The sequence below is a fragment of the Phyllobates terribilis genome, unplaced genomic scaffold (genome assembly GCF_046119375.1).
Source record: "Phyllobates terribilis strain yellow unplaced genomic scaffold, ASM4611937v1 Scaffold_3__8_contigs__length_932513732, whole genome shotgun sequence".
Lineage (NCBI taxonomy): Eukaryota > Metazoa > Chordata > Amphibia > Anura > Dendrobatidae > Phyllobates > Phyllobates terribilis.
The window spans coordinates 696,794,745-696,821,682 of NW_027362763.1; the positions used below are offsets into that span (position 1 = coordinate 696,794,745).

Sequence of the window (26,938 nt, forward strand, 5' to 3'; positions counted from 1 at the left end):
TTCTGTTTACATATATATATTTTTTTTTATAAAAGGCATTTGTGTAATGTCAGAAATGTTATGCATTCACAGAATGAAGAGTTTATTCGTGTCGGATGCGGAGAGATAAGGTTTTATCTTTAGATCTCCGGAGTTAGCTGTCGGAATCGCTTTCGCTATCTTCCTTTTTGACCCGGGGTTTGGCCTTTACACTCGTCTCTCCGTCACTGTCCTTGTCCCAGTCCTTCATGGACGCTCCCATCATGAAGTCATCGCGGAGAATATTCCAATCTGATGCCTTTTGCGTTTTCGCAGCAGTCTGAATTGTGCAAAGAAATGTAAAATTAATGTCAAAATACAAAAGAGTAGGAATCACATTACCAAGACCTACAAAAAAAATAATATACAGTGATGAAAAGGCATTTGGCTGTGTGATGTAAGAGCTGTGCTCACTGCTCTGCGGGAATGCGATGTCTGTCTATGCTGCTCTCTCTCCCCTCTCACAGCACGCAGTCTCAGACACAAATACAGCAGCTGCACCTCCCTTCTCCCTGTGTAATATTTACTGTATCATAAATATTGTTTTTATGATAAATAAAATTTCTAAACATCTACAGAAAACAAATCGAGAATGAAAGGAGGACCACAGACTGACAGAAGGTAAGGAAGATGCCATGTTGCTCTAATACCATATATTTTAATGTGTACATTATTTAAAGAAAAGCTGTAAGAAATTATTTAGTACTTATTCAGGTTTTTGCATTGCATGTACTTTTTTTCCCATCTTTTTTTCCCACATCAAAATTTGTATTAGAAATAATAATAAAAAAATCTTGCAATTCTCACATTGACCACTTTTGTTAACATGGTGTGTCATATTGATTGGACAATGTCAGCGCTCAATTACAAGGAAAATGGTAACTCCTGGTCATCAATCTATTCAATAATTTCCAGGAAGGATAACAGAGGAACAGCGCAATGCATAATTCTAAAAAAAAAAAAAGAAAAAAGGGAGGCCCCAAAACTATTTTATGGGGTTTACAAGTATTTACTCTCGCAGATGTGACATGAGAGTGAGGTCATCAGGAGCTCGGTATTTATTACAGGCGCCAGCATGCATGCTCCACTCACCGCCACACACTTCTAGCACATCGGTGCCGCACAAATAATACAGTATTAATGTATTATCTATGGCCAACATTAAAAGCAATTTCGGATTTCGCTTCCATTTTTTCTTACTGTCTAGGGATCAGGAAGCGCTTTCTATGAAGCATTTAATCTGCACACATAGTAGCATTCCTATGCCCTTCCATAAAGATATTTCCAATGACTATGTTTAAACAATAACTAGAATTTGCCAAAAAGTGTTAACGGGAGCGAGAATCACGCCAATGTGATACAACAGCGCCACCATGTGGTTAACGAGCCAAGTATTCTACCAATGGGCCTGCGACACCGTATCTACAAAAGCACACTGAATGACCGATATGTTGTAAGCCATCTCCATTCCTAGTTCTACAGACTGACCCACGACTCCTCAAACCCATTAGACCCCCGGTCAGAGGATTCTCATCCAGCCAGATCAGACATCCTGTTTTGCACTGATGAGCGACAAACACCCCAAAACACGTGTCTGCAAACAGTGTCTGGTTTGGGCTTGTTAAAAGGTTGACATTGACTTTCAAGATTGCTACTTCCAATAGGTGGCGCTAGAGTTCAACTCCTATTCCTCTCTGAAGAGGCAAACCTATCCATGCATGTGTAAAGGGGTCCCACCCTTTAGATAATTAATACTTTTTTGGCAGTAAGCGAAATACAAAGTCCAACCTCCCTGCAGAGATCCCCCGCAATCAGCTGCGATCTGTGGTGAAATATAGTCAGTAAGTGTTTAATTTCTCAACAGCGCCACCACTGGGGAAATGAAGCATTACACATTCATATAAATGGGTTGTCAAAGCTGTTTGGATTTGCAATAAATTTCTGATCAATGAGTTTGTTAGGCGATCTTCATATCACCCCCTCCATTCTTGACAGCGATCATAAGGCGAGAAACTGCTGGGATCCTTACCCATCGCACATTTATTTCGTATCCTATCGATACTCCAGAAATGTCTGAAGATCTGGACAGAAAAGGTTTCATTCTTGAATTATGGAAGTATCTGTACTCAATACCAACTCTCAAAATAAAATCGGTGGGGAATGGTCTTAAATGGGGATGTCCCATGAGGGCTACCATTTCTTTAAAATGAAGCGTTGCAGATCCGGATTCTTGTCCCACTGGTTATCAGCAAAACCCAAATAAAAAATTTTTATGTAGCATTGCAAGGTGCCTATTTAAAGGGGTTTCCACCCATTTTTGAAAAGTGGGCAGAGGGAAAGGATTTTTATAAAATGAAAGAAATATCACTCATCACTCCAAATCCTCAAAGGTGACGTGTTTCCTCCATTCAAGTCACCTGCCCGCTGAGGTCAATGATTGGCTACAGAGTCAGGTGAGTGATGGACAAGACATCACTTCTGGGGGGGATGATGTACTTTCCATCAGTCATCAGACCTTGCAGACAATCACTGATCTTAACGGTCAGATGTCTGAATGGATGAGACCTCATCGCTTACAGACAGACTACCGGTCAAGCAGATGTGGGTGCGTTAGGGTTAAAAAACAGTTATTTTAAGTTCATAAAAAGCTCCTTCCCCCAGGTCAGTTTTAATGCATAAACACATCAGGTCCCAAGCAGAGAACCCTACTTTTTGGCATCTATTTGCCCTAATCGGACATATGGACAGATCTGTTGTACTGAGTTAAACTCTTGGTGGCCACCAGTAATGCTCAGAAGGATAGGGTTTGGCAACACTAGTTCATTAATGCAAATCTTTAGCCATAGCTATGAGACATAGCCTTCTGGTAAAATCAGAAGCTCAAAGAAGAACCCCCAAAATGTACAATATGTCTCCACTGAGGACACACAATGGGTAAATGCTAAAACCGAGACCTAGAATTCAAGGCTTCATAGATGACCATCCGTTCTTCCAGTAAAATCCCCACATAACATCCTGTGCTCCTCTAATGACGCTCTGGTATTTGCTTGTAAACAGCCAAAATCCAAAAAGTGGTAAACTTGTGTAAAAGACGACCCCCTTTCTTTGCACAGCCCTGACAATGAAAGCCCATAAAACACACAAGGTCGTCTATTGTCTTCTCCTGCCCTACTTCATAAATGAAAGCTAAAGCTCCCGATCCGTGTTTGGTTTTCGCTCCGTGCACCTGGCAGACATTCCATCGAGGCTCATTACTATGTTCCCAGTGCAAATAATGGAAAGCTAAACTCCGATCATCCAATCAGATTGGACAGATCTTTAAACCAACACTTGTGTAAAATATCACAACCAAAAATTAGGTCTTTAGAAAGTCATCCCCTCAAGAGAATGGATGTGTCTTCATGCTACAACCACGGAGACAGGATTCTGCAACCTTTGTTACTCACCCATTGTGAAACTACAACTTCAAGCATTCCCGACAGCCACTGGCTGGCAAGGGCATGTTGGGAGTTGTAGTTTCACAACAAATGGAGCAACACAGGTTGCGGAATTCCTGCACTAAGGCTTGGTATTGAACATGGAATACTTGGCTTCACCAGTGTCCTGAATTTAGCATGTGAGGTGCCTACTCAATAACCATCAAGCCTTGGGGTTCATGTACAAACTTGTGTCAATAGCAAACCCCACCACTCACGAGAACAGGGGTCCCACCTCCTGTATGAATGCAGCGGTAAATGAGCATGTGCGACTACTGCTCAGGTCACTGTAGGAGTGGTGGTCGTACGTGCTCACTAATGCTCCAATCACACAAGGGACTTTGAGACGTCCGTTCTTGGGATCACAGGAGTCTCAGCAGCCAGATTACCAGCAGTCATTCTGTGTAAAAGCCATGACCAGTCCATGAACTGAGACGTTGGTGTGAACTTAAGTCTTAGGTAATTCTGAGTGAACAAAAAGAGGTTCCCATGATCAGAACCTTTATCTTTTAGCACAGAGAGGCTACAAAGAATGTCTCTTGCTTTAGAGGGCCCAAAGCATCCATGGGCAGCCCACTGATGTCCCTTACCCTGGGTGCTGTTCGGTAACTGAACGCCTAATAGGTTCCCCTTTGACAAAACACCTTTTTAATGAAAAATCGAATGGTTAAAAGTGGCCTTTAGATCAGGTAGAAGATTCCATCAAAAGCATTATCCTGTTTTGGGTACATAATGAGGAAACCCAGGTCTTTGCGAAACGCAATCATGCTGGAGTAGATGACCATGACCACCAACAACAATCAGGACAGGGACAAATCACAGAAACCATTAACCCAACTCTGAGCATTCCTAAAACCCAAATACAAAGACCCAACGTCCGAAAGAATTTCATCCTATGGTCATAGGGAGTGCAACAAAACCTCACTCTCTTGAGCACTACTTTAGGAGGACACTTTGGTATTTTTATGTTTAATTAGCTGTGTCAATTTGCTTGAGCCTAAAGGGAGGCATTCAAGGAAAGAATATATTGTCCTGTGTACACAAGCCAGATAATGAAGGTAATCCCTAACCATGTAGAACAGAAGGCAAGAGGAATCTCTGTTTACATGAGATGTGAAGAAGTACCATGCTACACTGTCTCCAGACCTCCTCTCCTACAAAACCAGTAATGGGGGAGACAATGAGAAGGTTAGACCACCCAGAGACTGACTGGACAATGCGGATGCCAATTATATGGATAATCTGGAATCTCTTCAGACTTTAAAATGATAGAACGGTTGTTTAGTTTTGGTTAAGAGGCAAGAAAATAAAATAAAAAGTTCACCTTGTAAAACGAGGTGGCAAAGAACAAAACAAACAAAAAAAAAACAACAATATTTTTTCTTGAATTACCTATCCATGAATCTCAATTTGGTGCAACTGTCCTTTGCCTAAACATAAGACTTTGGCCGGATTTCCACATCTGAGTACAAACTGCGATGCACGGATCGGCTCCAGGTCTCCTGTCCCAAAATTGACAGTCACATACAGAGGCATGTAAATGTTTGGGCACCCCTGGACAAAATTACTGTTACTGTGAACAGTTAAGCAAGTTGATGAAATCATCTTTAAAAAGGCCAAAAGTTAAAGATGCCACATTACCTTCGTCATCATTATATTGTCATTTTTTTATTATTATTTAAAAAATTACAAAAAGGAAAATGGAAAAAATGAAAAAAGTTCGGGCACCCTTGGAGATTTGTGTGCTCAGATAACTTTGACCAAGGTTTCAAACTTTAGTTAGCCTGCTAGGGATATGGCTTGTTCACTATCAAGGTCAGGTGATGCAAATTTCCCAGCTTTATAAAAATCCAGCCTCCTCTAACCTTGTGCCAAAAAACTGCAGCCATGGGTTCTTCTAAGCAGCAGCCTAGCACTCTGAAAATTAAAATGGTGGAGGCCCACAAAGCAGGAGAAGGCTATGAGAAGATAGCAAAGCGTTTTCAAGTTGCCCTTTTCTCAGTTCGAAATGTAATTAAGAAATGGCAGTTAACAGCAACACTGGAGGTCAAGAAAAGGTCTGGAAAACCAAGTAAAATTTCAGTGAGCTGCTCTTAGGATTGTTAGAGAGGCAAATCATAACCCCCGCTTGACTGCAAAAGACCTTCAGAAAAATTAAGCAGACTCTGGAGTTGGGGTACATTGGTCTACTGTTTAGAGACACGTGCACAAATATGGCCTTCATGGAAGAGTCATCAGAAGAAAACCTCTCCTGCGTCCTCACCACACCATCTGTAAAAAAGCTGAAAAGAGGATGGCTTCCACAAATAGATAATGATCCTAAACACATGGCAAAATCCACAACAGACTACCTCAGAAAGCTCAAGCTGAACGTTTTACAAAGGCCCTCACGGTCCCCTGATCTGAACATCATTGAAATCCGTGGTTAGACCTCAAAATAGCAGAGCATGCAAGACGACTCAGGAATCTCACAGAACTGGAAGAATTTTCCAAGGTAGAATGGATGAAAATCCCTCATAAAAGAGGGCTACAAAAATCTTTACAAGCAGTGACACTTTCAAAAGGGGGCGCTACTAGGTACTAACCATGCAGGATGCCTAAGGTGTCATGACGACCTCTGGGTCTGCCAGCGACAGAGGCCAGCATAGACCATGCCAGGAGCATAGTCTAGAAGGCTTCTGTCAGTGTAATACTGATATGTATAATGTATTGCAATGCTGGTGCACTGCAATGCATTATATCAGCAGAGTAATACAAGTTAAAGTTCCATAGAGGGACTAAGTAAAAAAAAATAACATTGCAGTCCTAAGTTCCTATTGGGATGTTCTGGTGTCGCTACGTATAGGATAACAGATCAATAAAAAGTGGAGCAAGTTTAGAGAAGAGCTACCAGGATGGTGAGTGGACTGCAAACTATGTCCTACAAGGAACGGTTAAAGGATTTGGGAATGTTTAGCTAGCAAAAAAAGAAGACTAAGAGGAGACTTAATAGCTTTCTACAAATATCTGAAGGAATGTCACAGTGTAGAGGGATCATCCTTATTGTCATTTGCACATGGAAACACGAGAAGCAATGGAATGAAACTGAAAGGGAGAAGATACAGATTAGATGTTAGAAAAAACTTTTTGACAGTGAAGGTGATCAATGAGTGGAACAGGCGACCACGAGAGGTGGTGAGTTCTCCATCAATGGAAGTCTTCAGAGAGGCTGGACAGACTTCTGTCTGAGATGGTTCAGTGAATCCGGCATTGAGCAGGGGGTTGGACACGAGGACCCTGGAGGTCCCTCCAACTCTAACTTTCTATGGTCATTATTTATGCCCGAAGCAAGTGATGCCACATTTGCTGTAATTGGCTGTCTTTTTCATATCCAGCGTCTTAGTTAGCGCAGCCTTCCTAAGTACACTAGACCAGCACAACATGGACTTAAGACTGAAAAGTTTCTCCACATCTAAGGAATCTACTTCATGTTCCACAGATTCAGGAAGCTTCATTACATCACTCACCACATGATGTAATGAAGCTTCTGAGGTGAATCTAGAATAAGCTATGGGAAATCCATATCAAGTAGTGGACTTAGGTTTGTACATTTGCTTACGAGGACTACCCAAAAAATCACCTCGCCTCACTCTATGACATGGTAAGCTTGCTCCCTAAGTACTCTACATATACAATGCCTCCAGAGATACCATGTATTTTGACTGGCTGTAGCCAGGGTAAGGGAATATATTATTTTGTTCTCATTCTTTTAGGAAAGTGTTCTTGTTCTGTGCTCATGGATTTTGCTGCAGATTTTGTCTTCTCTAATGAACTCAAAATACTCACTTGACATACTGCATAAATAATGTTCCTTTGCAGAGTTTTCTGCCTGAAAATCTGGATAGAAAATTAGAGCAACTCTAGTTCAGGAGAATTTACTGGTCCAGTCTCATATGGAGAAAAGCATGCGCCCCCTCCACGTTACACTTCCAGGAGCTTTTCTGACCTACCAATCTACTTTCATGGACATTAATAGGTCTTCCCCTCTGCAGAGATAACAGCTCTTCAGGGAAGGATTCTGGAAATTGTTGCTTCTTCATCCAGAAGACATTTGTGAGGTCAGACCCATGATGTTGGAGGAGAGGCCAGGGGCACAATCACTGTCCTAGTTCATCTCAAAGGTGTTGGATGGGATTGAGGTCCAGGTTATGTACAGCCGGTCATGTTCTTCCACCAAACTACTCCTCCACATCTGTATGGACCTTGTGCGCTAGGCACAGTCATGGGGAACAGGAAAGTGTCTTCTCCAAACTGTTCCCAAAAAGCTGAAGCTACAATTGTCCACAATGTCTTGTCCTGAAGATTTCCTTACACTGTAATGAAGGGGCCAAGGCAGAGCCTTGATAATACGTCCTTAGTATTATCCTCCACCATCTGTACAACGGGCACAATGCAGTCAGGGGGTAACGTTCTCCTGGAGTCACCAAACCCAGACTCCTCCATCAGAGAAGTGTGATCTGTCACTGCACAGAACACGTCTCCTCCAGAGTCCGGTGGTGGCTTTATACCACTCCATCCGACGCTTGGCAAAACGAGAGGAAACACAATTTGCAACATTTTTAAAGACAAAAAAACCTTCATAAATCCTGAAAAAATTGTTAAAAAAAAGGCAATAATAGGTTAAATATTCCCATCTCCTGGCACGTAACTTTATTTAACATCAAGAAAGACGATGAGCCGGTCAGAACATCTAATGTTTCCAGTAGCCAAGAACCAAGTCATCAAGAACACGAGCAACATGAGACCGGGGGTAGTATAAAACAAAACCAACGCATGACATGAAAACGCTCAGATAGATGTATCACCCTCTTAGATGGAAGTGACTCCATAAACCCCCCAAACATGATTTCTGGAGCAGAGATCTTGGCAAGCAGGAACGTGCGTGTTTGATCTGATTCATTCTTCCCCAAAGGGCCACAAATAAATTAAATGCAGAGAACCAAAAACAAAAATCACAGAACAGAGTAAAGACCCCAGGAAAGACAATGACAAAAACAAAGCGATAGGTTGTATGAGGATAACGCAATACCTTGATAAAAAGACTGGATGATATAAAGAGGGAGCGCTGGCCCCAGGCCCAAATATAATGAGCAACATATGGGCAACGCACTCGGTGGGTGAAGGGGCAGAGAACATATGGCAAATACTCGTCAGATGCTGAAAATATGAAAGGCGTGTAACAGCACTTAGTGGGTAGGAAGCAGAAGAGATCGACAGAGACAAGATGGGCAGGAGACTCGCTTGGAGATTTGCAGACAAAGATGAGTTTGTGCATCTACATGTGGAGGATACCCCAAAGCTTACCGGAGATGGGGTCCTGTGCAGCGACCCAGCAATCAGCTGTAATCAGCCGAAGAACCATGTGCTCGATTTCTCTGCAGTGCCTCCGCAGGGGTAATAAAGTATTACAGCGTCTAACTAAATAAAGAGTGAGACAGCCAGCCAGAGCTCGAGAGACAGCCAGCCAGAGCTCGAGAGACAGCCAGCCAGAGCTCGAGAGACAGCCAGCCAGAGCTCGAGAGACAGCCAGCCAGAGCTCGAGAGACAGCCAGCCAGAGCTCGAGCGAGAGACAGCCAGCCAGAGCTCGAGCGAGAGACAGCCAGCCAGAGCTCGAGCGAGAGACAGCCAGCCAGAGCTCGAGCGAGACAGCCATCCAGCCAGAGCTCGAGCGAGACAGCCATCCAGCCAGAGCTCGAGCGAGAGACAGCCAGCCAGAGCTCGAGCGAGAGACAGCCAGCCAGAGCTCGAGCGAGAGACAGCCAGCCAGAGCTCGAGCGAGAGACAGCCAGCCAGAGCTCGAGCGAGAGACAGCCAGCCAGAGCTCGAGCGAGAGACAGCCAGCCAGAGCTCGAGCGAGAGACAGCCAGCCAGAGCTCGAGCGAGAGACAGCCAGCCAGAGCTCGAGCGAGAGACAGCCAGCCAGAGCTCGAGCGAGAGACAGCCAGCCAGAGCTCGAGCGAGAGACAGCCAGCCAGAGCTCGAGCGAGAGACAGCCAGCCAGAGCTCGAGCGAGAGACAGCCAGCCAGAGCTCGAGCGAGAGACAGCCAGCCAGAGCTCGAGAGAGAGACAGCCAGCCAGAGCTCGAGAGAGAGACAGCCAGCCAGAGCTCGAGAGAGAGACAGCCAGCCAGAGCTCGAGAGAGAGACAGCCAGCCAGAGCTCGAGAGAGAGAGAGAAAGCCAGCCAGAGCTCGAGAGAGAGAGAGAAAGCCAGCCAGAGCTCGAGAGAGAGAGAGAAAGACAGCCAGAGCTCGAGAGAGAGAGAAAGACAGCCAGAGCTCGAGCGAGAGACAGCCAGCCAGAGCTCGAGAGAGAGACAGCCAGCCAGAGCTCGAGAGAGAGAAAGCCAGCCAGCCAGAGCTCGAGAGAGAGAGGCAGCCAGCCAGAGCTCGAGAGAGAGAGGCAGCCAGAGCTCGAGAGAGAGAAAGACAGCCAGAGCTCGAGAGAGAGAGAGAAAGACAGCCAGAGCTCGAGAGAGAGAGAGAAAGACAGCCAGAGCTCGAGAGAGAGAGAGAAAGACAGCCAGAGCTCGAGAGAGAGAGAGAAAGACAGCCAGAGCTCGAGAGAGAGAGAGAAAGACAGCCAGAGCTCGAGAGAGAGAGAGAGAAAGACAGCCAGAGCTCGAGAGAGAGAGAGAGAAAGACAGCCAGAGCTCGAGAGAGAGAGAGAGAAAGACAGCCAGAGCTCGAGAGAGAGAGAAAGACAGCCAGAGCTCGAGAGAGAGAGAGAAAGACAGCCAGAGCTCGAGAGAGAGAGAGAGAAAGACAGCCAGAGCTCGAGAGAGAGAGAGAGAAAGACAGCCAGAGCTCGAGAGAGAGAGAGAGAAAGACAGCCAGAGCTCGAGAGAGAGAGAGAGAAAGACAGCCAGAGCTCGAGAGAGAGAGAGAGAAAGACAGCCAGAGCTCGAGAGAGAGAGAGAGAAAGACAGCCAGAGCTCGAGAGAGAGAGAGAGAAAGACAGCCAGAGCTCGAGAGAGAGAGAGAGAAAGACAGCCAGAGCTCGAGAGAGAGAAAGACAGCCAGAGCTCGAGAGAGAGAGAGAGAAAGACAGCCAGAGCTCGAGAGAGAGAGAGAGAAAGACAGCCAGAGCTCGAGAGAGAGAGAGAGAAAGACAGCCAGAGCTCGAGAGAGAAAGACAGCCAGAGCTCGAGAGAGAGAGAGAGAAAGACAGCCAGAGCTCGAGAGAGAGCGAGAAAGACAGCCAGAGCTCGAGAGAGAGAGAGAAAGACAGCCAGAGCTCGAGAGAGAGAGAGAAAGACAGCCAGAGCTCGAGAGAGAGAGAAAGACAGCCAGAGCTCGAGCGAGAGACAGCCAGCCAGAGCTCGAGCGAGAGACAGCCAGCCAGAGCTCGAGAGAGAGAAAGCCAGCCAGAGCTCGAGAGAGAGAGGCAGCCAGCCAGAGCTCGAGAGAGAGAGGCAGCCAGAGCTCGAGAGAGAGAAAGACAGCCAGAGCTCGAGAGAGAGAGAAAGACAGCCAGAGCTCGAGAGAGAGAGAGAAAGACAGCCAGAGCTCGAGAGAGAGAGAGAGAAAGACAGCCAGAGCTCGAGAGAGAGAGAGAAAGACAGCCAGAGCTCGAGAGAGAGAGAAAGACAGCCAGAGCTCGAGAGAGAGAGAGAAAGACAGCCAGAGCTCGAGAGAGAGAGAGAAAGACAGCCAGAGCTCGAGAGAGAGAGAGAAAGACAGCCAGAGCTCGAGAGAGAGAGAGAAAGACAGCCAGAGCTCGAGAGAGAGAGAGAGAAAGACAGCCAGAGCTCGAGAGAGAGAGAGAGAAAGACAGCCAGAGCTCGAGAGAGAGAGAGAGAAAGACAGCCAGAGCTCGAGAGAGAGAGAGAGAAAGACAGCCAGAGCTCGAGAGAGAGAGAGAGAAAGACAGCCAGAGCTCGAGAGAGAGAGAGAGAAAGACAGCCAGAGCTCGAGAGAGAGAGAGAGAAAGACAGCCAGAGCTCGAGAGAGAGCGAGAAAGACAGCCAGAGCTCGAGAGAGAGAGAGAAAGACAGCCAGAGCTCGAGAGAGAGAGAGAAAGACAGCCAGAGCTCGAGAGAGAAAGACAGCCAGAGCTCGAGAGAGAGAGAGAGAAAGACAGCCAGAGCTCGAGAGAGAGAAAGACAGCCAGAGCTCGAGAGAGAGAGAGAAAGACAGCCAGAGCTCGAGAGAGAGAGAGAGAAAGACAGCCAGAGCTCGAGAGAGAGAGAGAGAGAGAGAGAGAGAGAGAAAGACAGCCAGAGCTCGAGAGAGAGAGAAAGACAGCCAGAGCTCGAGAGAGAGAGAGAGAGAGAGAAAGACAGCCAGAGCTCGAGAGAGAGAGAGAGAGAGAGAAAGACAGCCAGAGCTCGAGAGAGAGAAAGACAACCAGAGCTCGAGAGAGAGAGAAAGACAGCCAGAGCTCGAGAGAGAGAGAAAGACAGCCAGAGCTCGAGAGAGAGAGAAAGACAGCCAGAGCTCGAGAGAGAGAGAAAGACAGCCAGAGCTCGAGAGAGAGAGAGAGAGAAAGACAGCCAGAGCTCGAGAGAGAGAGAAAGACAGCCAGAGCTCGAGAGAGAGAGAAAGACAGCCAGAGCTCGAGAGAGAGAGAAAGACAGCCAGAGCTCGAGAGAGAGAGAAAGACAGCCAGAGCTCGAGAGAGAGAGAAAGACAGCCAGAGCTCGAGAGAGAGAGAAAGACAGCCAGAGCTCGAGAGAGAGAGAAAGACAGCCAGAGCTCGAGAGAGAGAGAAAGACAGCCAGAGCTCGAGAGAGAGAGAAAGACAGCCAGAGCTCGAGAGAGAGAGAAAGACAGCCAGAGCTCGAGAGAGAGAGAAAGACAGCCAGAGCTCGAGAGAGAGAAAGACAGCCAGAGCTCGAGAGAGAGAAAGACAGCCAGAGCTCGAGAGAGAGAAAGACAGCCAGAGCTCGAGAGAGAGAGAGAGACAGCCAGAGCTCGAGAGAGAGAGAAAGGCAATCAGTTCCAAATAATCCTTGGCTTTCAATGAGCAGAGCCCCGGCGCTATAAGAGGTATTATTTAGTGGATACAAACCACAGGCATAAAGGAAGGGCTGGAGAACATTTTGTGACTTTTTAAAAATTTGCATTTGATGAAACAGCTTAAAATATCTAGAAACCCAAAACCCTGCCCACAGCGAAAAAACAAAAAACAGGCGAACGTGTATAAAAGATCTTAAAAAGGTGCAAAATAAAAAAAAATAATTGCAAATGAAAAATAGGCGAAACACACCAAAAAATAGATTAAAAAACAAAAGGAGCAAATGCCAAAATGATTTGGGCCTCAAATGTTTTCTTTTTCTTCTTTTTTCCCCCATTTATACAGCCCATCCTGCGAATGTCTCCGTACAATTTGTATGTTGTTGGCGATTTCTAAACTTCCGTAACCCATCAGTTGGGGCCAATGATGGGGAATGAGCGTTCTTCCAAAAAGTGGCGTCGCATACAGAATATAACAAACCGCGGCCGCCACTGGGGTAATAATTTGGTGGCCCCAGAAGCAGAGCGGAGTTTTCCCGGCTACTGCAGCCACATAAACAATCACAGTAATACCTGGAACATGAAGAAGCAGCCACCGCCACTGTACAGAGCTCCACTAATGAGCAGAAGTCCTGGGTGATGTGGGGCGCCGGCACGGTAACGTGATCCTGATGAACACCCCGTCCGGCTCTCTTGGCTTTAGATGTGAAGCGCGGATCGTAAAAACCATAAAGCTAATGAAATCCAAAGCTCGAGACAGCAGAGTCCATAATAAACTCTTTCAAGGTGTACGGGTAACACAGACGCAGATAACGCTGGAGCCGCGGCACGATCATTATGCAGGTTCAGACTTTCCTACAGGGTTTCGCATAAAAGCAAAGAAAGTTCTGCTGCAACTTCCAGATATAATCCATGATCAGATACACTGTGCGCACCCCGTGTGTACTGTGCGCACCCCGTGTGTACTGTGCGCACCCCGTGTGTACTGTGCGCACCCCGTGTGTACTCTGCTGCCTATCAGAGAATGAAAACATTCATAGCAGAGGCTGAAAAGCCACAATTCTCACAGCAGAGTCTGCTAAAACCATTCCTAGTAATGTATGTGCACAGTGACTGCATCTGTAGAATAGTGAGTGCAGCTCTGGGGTATAATACAGGATGTAACTCAGGATAAGTAATGTAATGTATGTATGCCTATCACTGGTATATATTTCTCACTCCTATGTGTGATCTATCCTGAAAACTGCCTTGTACCTCCATGCAATGCTCTGCAGCCTATCACTGGTATATATTTCTCACTGCTCTACGTTGTTTAATCCATGATACTTTAAGGTCATCACACTTACTTTAACATTTTATGATCCATGTAGAGTTGCCAGTCTTTTTTTTTCTGCAGTTTTATTGTCTCCTGTTGTCTTAAGCTAGTTGATTGATAGCTAACGAGTTAAATCTGTGTAGATCTAAGCAGATACGACCCTATATATTGAGACATAGTCAAGGGGCAGCATTTATGCGGGGGCATTTATGCATATAGCATTTATGCATACTTTATCAAAGTGCCATAATTTATCAAAGTGCCGTGGCAGTTAGAAAATGGCAGTTGGACAGGGCAGGAGACAGGTAAGACATGCAAGACAATTAAACAAACTTGATTCCAGGTCATCTGTTTTGCAAACAGTATTCACCATTTGTATTTGTGCCATTTATATTCTGGCTGCTACAATCATCCACATTCACCGTTCTCCCACAAATTCGGCACACTTCATCCATATTAACCCCTCACTCCTCTCTTCTCCTATGTACAGCTGTCATGCTCTCTTCACAATGTTAGACCACACAGATCCATTCATTCCCACCATACAACACAGGAAACGCTTTAACAAATCACTCAACCATCTGCTCACTCTCTGTATCTTCCTTCTATTAGTCGCAGGTGATATTTCTCCCAACCCAGGACCCTCCAGTAATAATAACACTAACTCTTTCCCTGTTACATTCAGAAACCCTGCTAATCTCATTAATATTCCCTGCATATCTTCTGTCTCATTCAACTGTGCCCTTTGGAATGCGCGCTCAGCTTGCAATAAACTCTCTTACATACATGACTTTTTCCTCTCTAATTCCCTCAACCTTCTGGCTCTCACTGAAACCTCGATCCAGCAGTCGGACACCACCGCCGCTGCAGCTCTCTCCTATGGTGGCCTACATTTGTCTCATACCCCGCGACCTGACAACAGATCAGGGGGAGGTGTTGGTCTGCTGCTTTCAACAAAATGTACTTTTCAGGTTATCCCCCCTGTACCCTCCCTTATCTTCCCGTCTTTTGAGGCCCACACAGTCAGACTCTACCGGCCCTTCTCCCTGCGAGTGTCGGTTGTCTATCGCCCTCCAGGTCCCCCCGTCAATTCCTGGATCACTTTGCTGCCTGGCTTCCAAATTTTCTATCCTGCGACATCCCCACGATAATCATGGGAGATTTTAACATCCCAATTGGTGATCCTCTTTCCCCATCTGCCGCTCACCTTTTATCCCTAACCTCCTCCTTCGGCCTTTCACAGCTTGCTAATTCTCCTACACATGAGGACGGGAACACATTGGACCTGATCTTCTCCCGGCTTTGCACAGTACATGACTTTACTAACTCTCCCCTTCCACTCTCTGACCATAATCTTCTTTCATTCTCTGTCATGAACTGTGACTCTACTCAAGACCCCCCCACTTTCCACACTTATAGAAATTTACGCGCCATTAACACTCAGAAATTTATAAAAAGGTTGCAATCATTGGCCCCAATCTCCTCCCTCTCATATCCCGACTCTGCATTGAAGCATTATAAAGAAATAATGCTATGTGCCCTGGATGAAGCCGCACCTCCTACACAAAGAACAATTCGGCATAGACGGCGACAACCCTGGCACACACCACAAACACGTCTTCTCCAGAGGAACTCCAGGTGCGCTGAACGGCTGTGGAGAAAATCTAATCTGCCCGAAGATTTCCTCCATTATAAATTTATGCTGAAAACATATAACTCTGGCCTTCACCTCTCCAAACAAACCTACTTTAACAACCTCATAATCTCACTTTCCAATAATCTTAAACGACTCTTTGACACGTTTCATTCTCTCCTCAATCAAACAACACAGGCCCCGACCACCGACCTCAGCGCTGACGATCTGGCCAATTATTTCAAAGAAAAAATTGACCATATCCGACAGGAAATTTTCTCCCAATCCCCAAATGTTATGCATGCTCTCGCCCGCCACATTGCATCTTGCTGACTTTCTGACTTCAAACCAGTCACGGAAGATGAAGTGATCAGGCTCCTTGCATCTTCTCGCCCTACCACCTGCACCAGTGACCCTATTCCCTCACATCTCCTTCAGTCCCTTGCTCCAGCTGTCACCACTCACCTAACAAATTTTCAACCTCTCCCTCTCATCTGGTATCTTTCCCTCTTCTTTTAAACACGCCAGCATACATCCATTACTTAAAAAACCATCCCTTGACCAGAACTGCACGGCCAACTACAGACCTGTTTCCAATCTTCCCTTTATCTCTAAACTCCTGGAACGCCTGGTCCATTCCCGTCTAATCCGCTATCTCTCAGACAACTCTCTTCTTGACCCTTTACAATCTGGTTTCCGCTCTTTACATTCTACTGAAACTGCCCTTACTAAAGTCTCTAATGGATCTCTTGGATCTCTCTGCAGCATTTGACACTGTGGATCACCAGCTCCTCCTCACTATGCTCCGCACTATTGGCCTCAAGGACACTGTTCTCTCCTGGTTCTCCTCCTATCTCTCTGACTGCTCCTTCTCTGTGTCTTTTGCCGGCTCCTACTCCTCTCTCCTTCCCCTTACTGTAGGGGTTCCTCAAGGATCAGTCCTAGGCCCCCTTCTTTTCTCCTTATACACCGCTCCCATTGGACAAACAATCAGTAGATTCGGTTTTCAGTACCATCTCTATGCTGATGACACCCAATTATACACCTCTGCTCCAGACATCAACCCTGCATTACTACAAAAGACCAGTGATTGTCTTTCTGCTGTGTCTAACATTATGTCCTCCCTCTACCTAAAACTGAATCTGTCAAAAACTGAACTACTCGTCTTTCCTCCCTCCACTAACCTACCTGTGCCCGATATTGCCATTTGAGTTTGTGGCTCAACCATTACTCCCCAGCAACAAGCCCGCTGTCTTGGGGTCATTTTTGATTCAGATCTTTCTTTCACTCCTCACATCAAATCACTCGCTCGTTCATGTCATCTACACCTCAAAAACATCTCAAGAATCAGGACATTTCTCACCTTTGACTCAGCAAAAACTCTTACTGTAGCTCTTATTCATTCTCGTCTGGACTACTGCAACTCTCTACTTATCGGGCTCCCTCTCACTAAACTCTCCCCTCTCCAATCCATCCTGAACGCAGCAGCCAGGATCATATTCCTCGCCAACCGCTACACCGATGCCTCTTCCCTGTGCCAGTCATTGCATTGGTTGCCCATCCAATATAGAGTTCAATTTAAACTTATCACACTTACCCACAAAGCGCTCCATGCTTCAGTACCCCCCTACATCTCCTCCCTTGTCTCAGTCTACCACCCTACACGTGCCCTCCGTTCTGCCAATGACTTAAAACTAAAATCCTCCATAATCCGAACTTCCCACTCCCGTCTCCAAGATTTCTCGCGTGCTGCGCCAATTCTTTGGAATGCACTACCCAGGACAGTTCGATTAATTCCCAATACCCACAGTTTCAAGCGGACCCTAAAAACCCATTTCTTTAGACTGGCGTATCGCCTAAACACACTATCTGCCCGTCCCAGTTGTCCGTCCCAGTTTTCCCCCATATTAAAATCTTCTTGAATTTCAGGTTCATACCAACCATGCACATAATAGCCTCGCTCAGGACTGCACACATACTGGCTGGTGACCAGTCCATGTATTATTTATCCTATTTAGTATATCAAGGCTGCATTATACAATATATGTACACTTTACCTTTTGTGTCTCCCCATTTCCTCAGACTGTAAGCTTGCGAGCAGGGCCCTCACACCTTTCGATATGAGATATGCTTATTCTGTATTGTCTGTATATGTCCCCCCTAAAATTTGTAAAGTGCTGCAGAATATGTTGGCGCTATAAAAATAAAAACTATTATTATTACTATTATGTACACAGTGACTCCACCAGCAGAATAGTGAGTGCAGCTCTGGGGTATAATACAGAATGTAACTCGGGATCAGTAATGTAATGTAAATGGGACCCCCTATTAAAAGCTAATAGCGTTTCACCAGCCTCAGCCATTAAGGACAGACCCTTTGTGTACCAGGCGTCTGTTTCGGAGTATCGTTACTGGAAACTCTCCGATGGTGCAGTACACTTCAGCCGGACCACACAAACAAAAACCAGATGACAATATGTTTGTGTGGTAATTGGATCAGGCATGGCTCCCTGGCATCCGAAAAGTACTTAGATGAAGAAAAGAAAACCCCACAGAGGTAGAAGAGGGGCCAAGTGCAGCCCCCGAGTCACCGGATCAAAGTGTCCCCATCAACGCTCCGGCACCCGGCTCCGCACGCTGTGTGACTGCCGCGCCACCAGGGAGCGGACGCTTTTTTTTAGATCTGGTCATTTTAGTGAGTATAAACCACACAAGCGTTCTCCAGGCGAGGGCAAGATCTGCAGGGGGGAGCAGAGGGAAGGAGAACTGGCTCGTTATTAGCCCATGGGAAGCGCCGCTTGCTGCCAAGGGGGATTCAAAGGAGACCCAGTCGCCCACTCGGCACTTTTCAGAAGGTCGTTCACGGCACGTTCTGTTCAGTGCTGTGAAGTGAAGGAGCCGGGAAGGGGGGAGACGAGACGAACCCTCGTGCTGCGCAGTGTCTACCCAAGGAGGACAAGCTGGGCTTCGTTATGCTTTGTCTTCTTAAAGGGATATTACCTAAATATCGGAGTATTGCTCATGTGCACGGGGCATTCAGAAGCTTAACCGTGCGCCCGACTGCCATATCATGTGTATGGCCGGTGTATGTCAATTACACTGAGGATACAACACTCCTCCTAGCTAAGGTTTTGTGGCTAGTGAAGAACAGGAAGCACATGTACCCCATTATGATCACTGGTGGGACCAACCTGGAATATCCCTTTAAAGATGCAGTCCCATGTAAAGCAGTTATAACATATCCACAGGACAAGCCAGAAAGGTCTAATAAAATTACCTATTGAGAGAATGAATGGGTGGACCCTAAAGATGAGCGAAACGACTTGCTGGGCACGTCAGTAGTCCATGGCCGCCAAACGGTAGCCCAGTGAACGGCCTCCTAAGCTCAATTTGACGTTGTGTGCGCGTCACCCCGCAACGATAACATTGCACCGGCCCAACAATATTGAAGAGGCGCTTCACAGGGCTACAGACGTGGCCACGGTCCTGCAGATCTCTAGTGGACCTGGTGTGATGTTTGCATCATTAGCTCAGGACGACAATATGAACGATCCCAGAGAACTTGCATTAAAAAATATATATATATATATATATTTTTAACCCCTTTCCGACCTGGTCAGTAATAGTACGCACCAGGTCGGAAAGGCCGGTTCAGCCGGGGCTCCGGCGGTGAGCCCGCACTGAACCGGGCACATGTCAGCTGATTCTTACAGCGGACATGTGCCCGCAACAGCCGCGGGTGGAACTGCGATCCACCCGCGGCTGTTAACCAGTTAAATGCCGCTGTCAATCTCTGACAGCGGCATTTAACTCGCGCTTCTGGGAAGCGCTTCCTAGGCCCCACCCATCGGTGACCCCGTCACGTGATCGAGGGTCACCAATGGGTGGGCATGACAACCCAGGGTCTGCAGCAGAGCCCTGTGGTTGTCATGTCTCAATTGCTATGAGCGCCACCTAGTGGTCAGCGCTCATAGCAAGTGAGCATTTCTCCTGCATACAAGCGATCTGCTCATTGCTTATATGCAGTAGAAGCAATCAGACAGTTGCTGCTTCTAGTCTTCTATGGAGTCTATTGAAGCATGCAGTAAGTGTAAAAAAAATGTTTTTAAAAATATAAAAAAAAATAAAAAAAAATATAAAAGTTTAAATCACCCCCCTTTCGCCCCATTCAAAATAAAATAATTAAAAAAAATCAACACAGACATATTTGGTATCGCCGCATTCAGAATCGCCTGATCTATCAATAAAAAAAAGAATTAATCCGATCAGTAAACGACGTAACGAGAAAAAAATTCTAAACGTCAGAATTACGTTTTCTTGGTCACTGCAACTTTGCAATAAAATGCAATAAAGGGTAATAAAAACATCGGATCTACCCCAAAATGGTATCAATAAAAAAGTCAGCTCGGCGCGCAAAAAATAAGCCCTCACCCGGCCCCAGATCCCGAAAAATGGAGATAAGGGTCTCGGAACATTTTTAGCAAACTTTAGATTTTTTTTTCACCACTTAAATAAAAAAGAACCTATACATGTTTGGTGTCTACGAACTCGTAATGACCTGGAGAATAAGAATGGCAGGTCAGTTTTAGCATTCAGTGAACGTGGTAAAAAAAGGACCCAAAAAACAACTGCGGAATTGCATTTTTTTTGCAATTTCACCGCAATTGTAATTTTTTCCCTGTTTTCCAGCACACGATACGGTAAAACCAGTGATGTCGTTCAAAAGTACAACTCATCCCGCAAAAAATAAGCCCTCACATGGCCATATTGAACGAAAATTTAAAAAGTTCTGGCTCTGGGAAGAATGGGAGCAAAAAATGAAAACACAAAAACAGAAAGACCCAAGGTCGTTAAGGGGTTAATGAATGCATTGTGGTTACAGTTTTCTCCTGCATGATGGGTGTAGTAGTTCCCGACAACTATGGGTTTAACAGCTCCATCTCAGGTATAGAACAGGTATATGGGATTTTGCACCACATTATCAGGAGATTCCTGGAGCGTCGTGCATGTTACAGGCAGCACTGCACCCTGCTGGGTAAGATCTGGTACTTCCCGTATACGCACAATGCAGGGTCTGACTGCGGGTACACAATTGTATCCAGGATATATAATCCCTGTGAGGTGGAGGAGCGGAGAAATCTGTGAGCACTGCCGATTATGTACAGTCTAAACTGTCCTACATTGTAACAGACCCTCAGCTGTGAGGAGCATGTCGTCTTTAGGGGCTTTGAAAAAGACCCCCGCCGACCTCCTGCAGACGGGTCACTATACGGTGTGAGCAGACAAGCCCGTAACAACCAGTGGTGTGCACCGTCCTGAGCGGCGCTGAAGGTTTCCCCAGGCCGTACGCACCTTCTTCGGCCCCGGCCGCTCCGCTGTTTCGCCTTTGCTCTCTTTCCCTCTCAGGACGTCAATAAAGTCTCTCTTGGACACGGACATCATCAGTTTGCTCTTCTTCCTCTCCGAATGTCCGGCTTCTTTTACCTTCTCCTTCACGTTACTCTGATGGGTTTTTACAGCGTTGAATAACTGTACGACACCTCTGCGGGGACAGAATAGATAAATGGTCAACGGAAGGGAATAAGGCAGAAAGCTCTGCGGGCGGAAGATCCCTGCAATCATATATAACTCGATCACACGAGTTCAGGGAGCCGCAGTCCTTAATAAAATCTTACAGTCCACAGACCGTCACCACTACTGAGAGGGGGCCGAGAAACGCCCTGCCGCCACTACTGGGAGGGACGGCGAAACACCCTGCCCAGACTAATGGGGAAGGGGGACAAGGGACGGATGAGTAACAGGAACTGTGAAACGCCCTGCCCCGACTACTGTGGGGGGCCTTTGAAATGCGCCGCTCCAACTACTGGGGGGGGGGGGTAGTTGTAAAACGCCTCGCTCCAACTACTGGGGGGGAGGCAGACGACTGTGAAACACCCTGCCCCAACTACTGGGGGGAGAGGGACTGTGAAATGCGCTGCTCCGACTACTGGGGGTGGGGAGAGGGTGAGATGTGAAATGCCCTGCTCCAAATACTGGGGGGGAGGGAGGGGGCTGACTACTGTGGGAGGGGGGGACGGAGTACTGTGAAACCTCCTGCCACCTCTCTTGGTTGAAGGGAAATAAGCAGAGCTACTGGGCATCCAGGTTTGTCTGCTGGGGGCTATTTGGTGGTCTAGGTTGAATGAGGCTACTGGGGGTCTTGCTGTGCCTAGTAAGGAGTTGATCGGGACGGCTGAGCAGTGGTCACGCGCTTCTGTTTAAATATTATGCTTGAGGTCTAATTAAATCAGGAGAGGGACGAGATCCTGCTGTGACTACTGGGGGGAAGCTGCCGCCTCCTCCACCTGGACAGATACATGGGATATATTCTAAGCACATCTTATCTTTTCCTATTCGATCCCTTTGTTCAGCGTCTTGTCCCTACATAAATCTTTCGGCTCCTCAGTGACGGATGTGAAAAAACAACTTCTTATTGGATCCAGATCGGCCTCATGTCTAAACCTTCAATATAAGAGTAAAGAGCTGGAGCTGCGTTACCGTGTGGCGATCCTCTGGAGACTCCGCTCGGCTTCCCGGTCTTTCACCACATCTGTCTTCACTCTGCACATCATCTCCCACTGACGTTTTTTATCAATCTGCGATACAAAAGTGAAGGTGAGGGAGCGGGACGGGAGACGACAATGAGGGGGTCGCGCTGTCATCTCGCCTCCAGCCCGTTAAAAGGAAAGGGAAGAAGTAAACCGAAAAACATCAGGCGCCCGAATAAAAAAAAAAAAGAAAAATATTCAATGAGCTCTTTTACAGAATTTTTCTGTACTAAGAACCATTTTGATTCCTATACCCTGTAACCTACCATCCTCTTCTATTTTTTTTTTTTGACACTCTGCCTGCACTATAGGTGCTGGAACGTCACTTGTTTCCCATTACGCATTGCTCTTGCCATAGCGCCTCTATGCCATGTAATTTGACAGATGGCGTGAAATGATGGAAAAATATAAATAAACACAATTCCACCATTATATTTTGCATTTAGTTTTCACTTTATTATTGTGCAATAAAAAAAACAGTCCACACGATTCTCCAGGTCAGATATTAATCTCGCATAAGTTTTATATATTTTAATGGTTAAAAAAAAAAATTAGTATGCATCATTATTTTCCAGTGACTTTTTTGTTTTTATGTCTATGGAGCTGGGTGACGACTTGTCTTTTTTTGTATGGTTCTGCATGTTATTATTGCCACCACTTGGAGGACACAGGATGTTTGGATGGCTTCTTATTGCATTTTTGGAATTAAATAAGGCAACCCAGAAACGTCGATTCTTGTCCGTTCAAGACAAAAAAAAGTGATTGGACAATGGCGAGAGCAATGTGTAATAGAAAAGAAGGGACGTTTCAGCACCTATAGTGCAGGCAGAATGTGAAAGAGAAATATATCTATGCTAGCATTTCTTCTGCGGTGTTGCTATCAGTGTGTCAAGAGTGGGAGAAGAGGGTTGCATTGACAATCCAACACAATGGGCAGCACTTTGAACACATTTTATCAGTGGTCATAAACTTGTAAAAAACTCATGAAAGAATAAAGTTACGTTAAAACCAAGCACACCATTGTTTTTCTTATGAAATTCTCAATAAGTTTGATGTGTCACATGACCCTCTTCCTATTGAAAAAAATAAAGTTGGATCCAAAATGGCCGACTTCAAAACGGCCGCCATGGTCACCACCAATCTGGAAATGTTTTCCCCCTCCCATATACTAATGTGCCACAAACAGGAAGTTGATATCACCAACCATTCCCATTTAATTTAGGTGTATCCATATAAATGGCCCACCCTGTGTGTGTATATATATGTATATATATATATATATATATATATATATGTATATATATATATATATATATATATATATATATGTATATGTCCCATGAGCGTCGGGAGACCCGATTAAGACAGCACTGGAGTGGCGCCAGCACCGGAGGAAAGTATAGTTGATATTATTTACAAGGGGAAAACAGTGATTGGGAAGGGGGTGTCTGAGTAATGGACAACCCCTTTAAAAAGTTAAACAGCAGCGATCAGAAATGGCTCCAATCAATGGTGTTAATATTAAGTGCCGGCTGTAAAACAGCGGTTTTGTGCGGGCTCAGCTACCGAGTCTGCACCATACATCTATATAGGATCTATCATTAAATCCTATATTGGGAAAGGATTAAAGGGGTCATCCACTACTTCACCTTCCGCATCGGCACCAGGTCTCCCGAGACATTATGCCATGTGAGCCCTGGGGCCAGTTAGTGGTCACTTCTTTTTTTTTCTCTACAGGAGGTGGCCGTATCTCCTGGCTGCCACTCACCTGCTCCTTTTTCTCCAGCCACTCCTGCTTCTCTTTTTCCTTCTCCTTTTGCAGCTTTTTGCTTTTCACCAGGATGGCAGTGGCCTTGTCCGAGGGGACTTTCTTGTTGAGGATTTTGGCCATTGCGTCCGCCCAGCCTTTATTAGGGTCATCGGACTCGACCTGGTCGTCCGTTTCATGGCAGGATGCATCGTTCTCCTCTCCTCCATCGGAAGGAAGACTGTCATCTCCAAAATCAGAGTCCTCAGAACCTAAAAGGACATTTTATATTAGTAGATATATGGATATTGTATGTATACTGATATAAATGTAATGCAGCAGAGGATGCTGGGAGCTTTGCTTCTGCCATAGAAGTCCTATAAGTCAGCAATGGAGCAACAGTGACCTCTAGTGGAAGCTCAGAACCATACAGCATCATGGTGATACATTGTAACAATCCATTAGAACAGGGGAGACAGAGAACTGTGCAGCCACTACTTATGTATCCAGCTCATGGAGGATGTATACACTGGACCAAATTGTAAAAAACTTTCTCGGGAGTAATACACCGAGCATACGTGTAACATATAGGAATCTCAGGGATTATTATTACTCGATCTTGAGCCATGGTGACTTGATGGATGAACGATCTATAGGAACATCGATCTTCTGCAAGTCTAGATAGGTCCACCAGGGTCTCACAGCAGTTTCCATATCACCCATAGACTCATGTGAAGCTCTCCATGCTCATGCTGCAGTCATCAATAGAAGATGGAATGGCCGGAACCACTGCCTGATCTATCCTAGTGTGAACACAGCCTAACATTAAGAGCAGGCTGCTTGCAGTCTCATCTACTGCAGGAACTGCTGCTCAGTACGCTATAAGCTGTGATGGGGGCGTGTTCTTCTCTCTTGTGATTCTTGCTGCCTGCTTATGATTGGTCAGCATCATACAGGGAGAAAAAGTACACACCCCCAATGAAAACACTTAATAAAAAAAAAAAAAAACGTTAACTTCTTAGTTGCCAAATTGCGCATATAAAACACAGCGCAGGCAAAAAAAAATGTTTATTCAGCTCTGCAGCCACTATTACTTGGCAAGTCCAGTTCAACATAAAAGCTCCTCTTTAATCTCATTGTTTTTCTGGTCAAGGCTAGACACATCTGTCTGCCAAACAGGCAGGTGACGGAAAAATGGGGCAATATCAAAGGACTACCCCCCTCCCCCAAGTCGGCGCTCGGTGCCGGCAGCGTTCACTGTTCGGCTGCATGAACTTGGTACTGAGCAAAAGCATATAGATAAAGAAGGGGGAAGCAGAGACGGCAATTGAATGTTTCACCCCCAGCAGTTCGCCCCTGGTACATTTCGCCCCCAGTTCGAAACGTCCGGGGGCGAAACTTCCTATAACCGCAGAGACGGCACCAGGGAAAAGCCATCAAGTGCCAGATCCCGCTGCTCCTGTGAGGCGTCCGTTGGTGACCCCGGCTGTACATGCATGGAGAGGCCTCAGGGGCAGTTATCCAGCCAACACCACAATTTAAAGGGGTTGTCCACTACTTTCTGATTAATGACCTATCCTTAGGATAGGTTATCAATGTCTCATCGGTCGGGGTCTCACACCCGTCACCCCCACCAATCAGCTGTTCTCGGCCAGAAGTACTCGCCTGCGGAGCTGGCAGTGGCTGAGGCGGATGTGCAGTACCCTGTGGCAGCCACTATAAGAAGACAGAGCAGCACAGCAACTGATTTTTTCCGGCTGGCGGCTGCCGACACCGATAATAGCTGATCGGCGGGGGTACCAGATGTCAGACCCCGACTGATCAGACATTGATGACCTTTCCTAAAGATAGGCCGTAAAAGTAGTGGACAACCTCTTTAACCTCTTAGTTTAAACTTAACCTCTTGAATGCTGCCGTGACATTTGACAGCAGCATCTAAGAGATTGAAAGTGGGGGAAGGTGACCCTGTTGATGCCCAATGGCCTTTCCACAATATGATTATGCAGTGCAAATGGCAGGGTCATCCCAGCTGGGGTGCGACTGAAGTCTCCCCCTCCTTCCCAGCCTGTCATGCTTGTACACCTATGAAGCCGGTGACTGGGATTTATAAACAGTCATCTTACAATTCACTGCAATATTACAGGAACGATCAAGTGATCGATCGCAGGTTATTGGAAAACCAATAAAACCAAAAATAAATTCTACATTTAATAAAGGAAAAAAATCATATCCCAGAATGTATAAAAAAAAACCGTTAACATTCAGTGACTTTACTTGTGGTTCTCTGAACTAATACAATATTATATTATTTAAACAGATCTCAGAGCGGCTGCTTTATGGTCACATCCCAAAAAAATAGAATGAAAAGAATAAGTGGTGAGGACCTGGAGTTGGTGCGAACGGATCCACAGGAGACGGCCACATAACGCCGGGAGCCCTGAAGACCTCCTGCTACCTGGCGGCCTCTGATTGGCCGGCCTGGCGTGTGATCACATGGATCGGGCCGGCGAGTCAACGCTATACGGTCCCCAATAAGTTGACGATAAAAACTACAGACCTTAGAGTTAGAAGGGGCCCCTGGGCCTGTGGTACCTGAGGGCCCACGTGTACTTGGCCGCAGCACTGGTCTCTATGTTTAATATTGGTTCTCGGCAATTGATATATCTGAACCACAAGCCCCATCCTCACCTACTCATCACCGGCCAGTCATGTAAGCGCTGCAGCCAATCACTACATAGGCATTTGGTAGATTAAAAAAAATCAACCAATCAGATTCAAGTTCTCATTTCTATTAGGCTATAAAAAAATGAAAGCAGCCACCTGATTGGTTGCTACTGACAAATGCTGTACTTTTCCCTTACAGCAGCCTATAACATAGGCCACATCGGGACAGATATATACAGACAAGGTTACAGTATAGGATATCTCGCTGTTCTATACGTGACCGTCGCACATACCCGCAGCGGCAGGTTCGCTCTGCTCCGCTCTCACTTCCATAGCTTGAGCTGCCCAGGATCACGCACACGTGCTTGCACAACTGCTTCCGGTTGCAGTGTGGGCAGTCCTGGGTGACTTCCGGAGTCTGTGACGCTCGCGCCGCCATGTCTGAGGCGGGCACCCTGACTTCCGCCGCTCTGTCGCCATCTGGTGCTGAGTAGACGCCGGT

At 46.1% G+C, this 26,938-nt stretch overlaps 1 protein-coding gene across 1 annotated transcript; it reads right to left on the bottom strand.

Annotated features, from left to right (window-relative positions):
• RRP15 (ribosomal RNA processing 15 homolog) lies at positions 1 to 26,868 on the bottom strand. Its single transcript, XM_073671927.1, has 5 exons — positions 26,730 to 26,868; positions 23,794 to 24,044; positions 21,976 to 22,073; positions 20,791 to 20,980; positions 1 to 298 (listed from the first exon to the last, which is right to left on the bottom strand). Exons 1-5 carry the CDS (start codon positions 26,767 to 26,769, stop codon positions 134 to 136), a joined length of 744 nt encoding a protein of 247 aa, XP_073528028.1. The 5' UTR covers positions 26,770 to 26,868; the 3' UTR covers positions 1 to 133.
• Between the last annotated feature and the right edge of the window lie 70 nt (positions 26,869 to 26,938).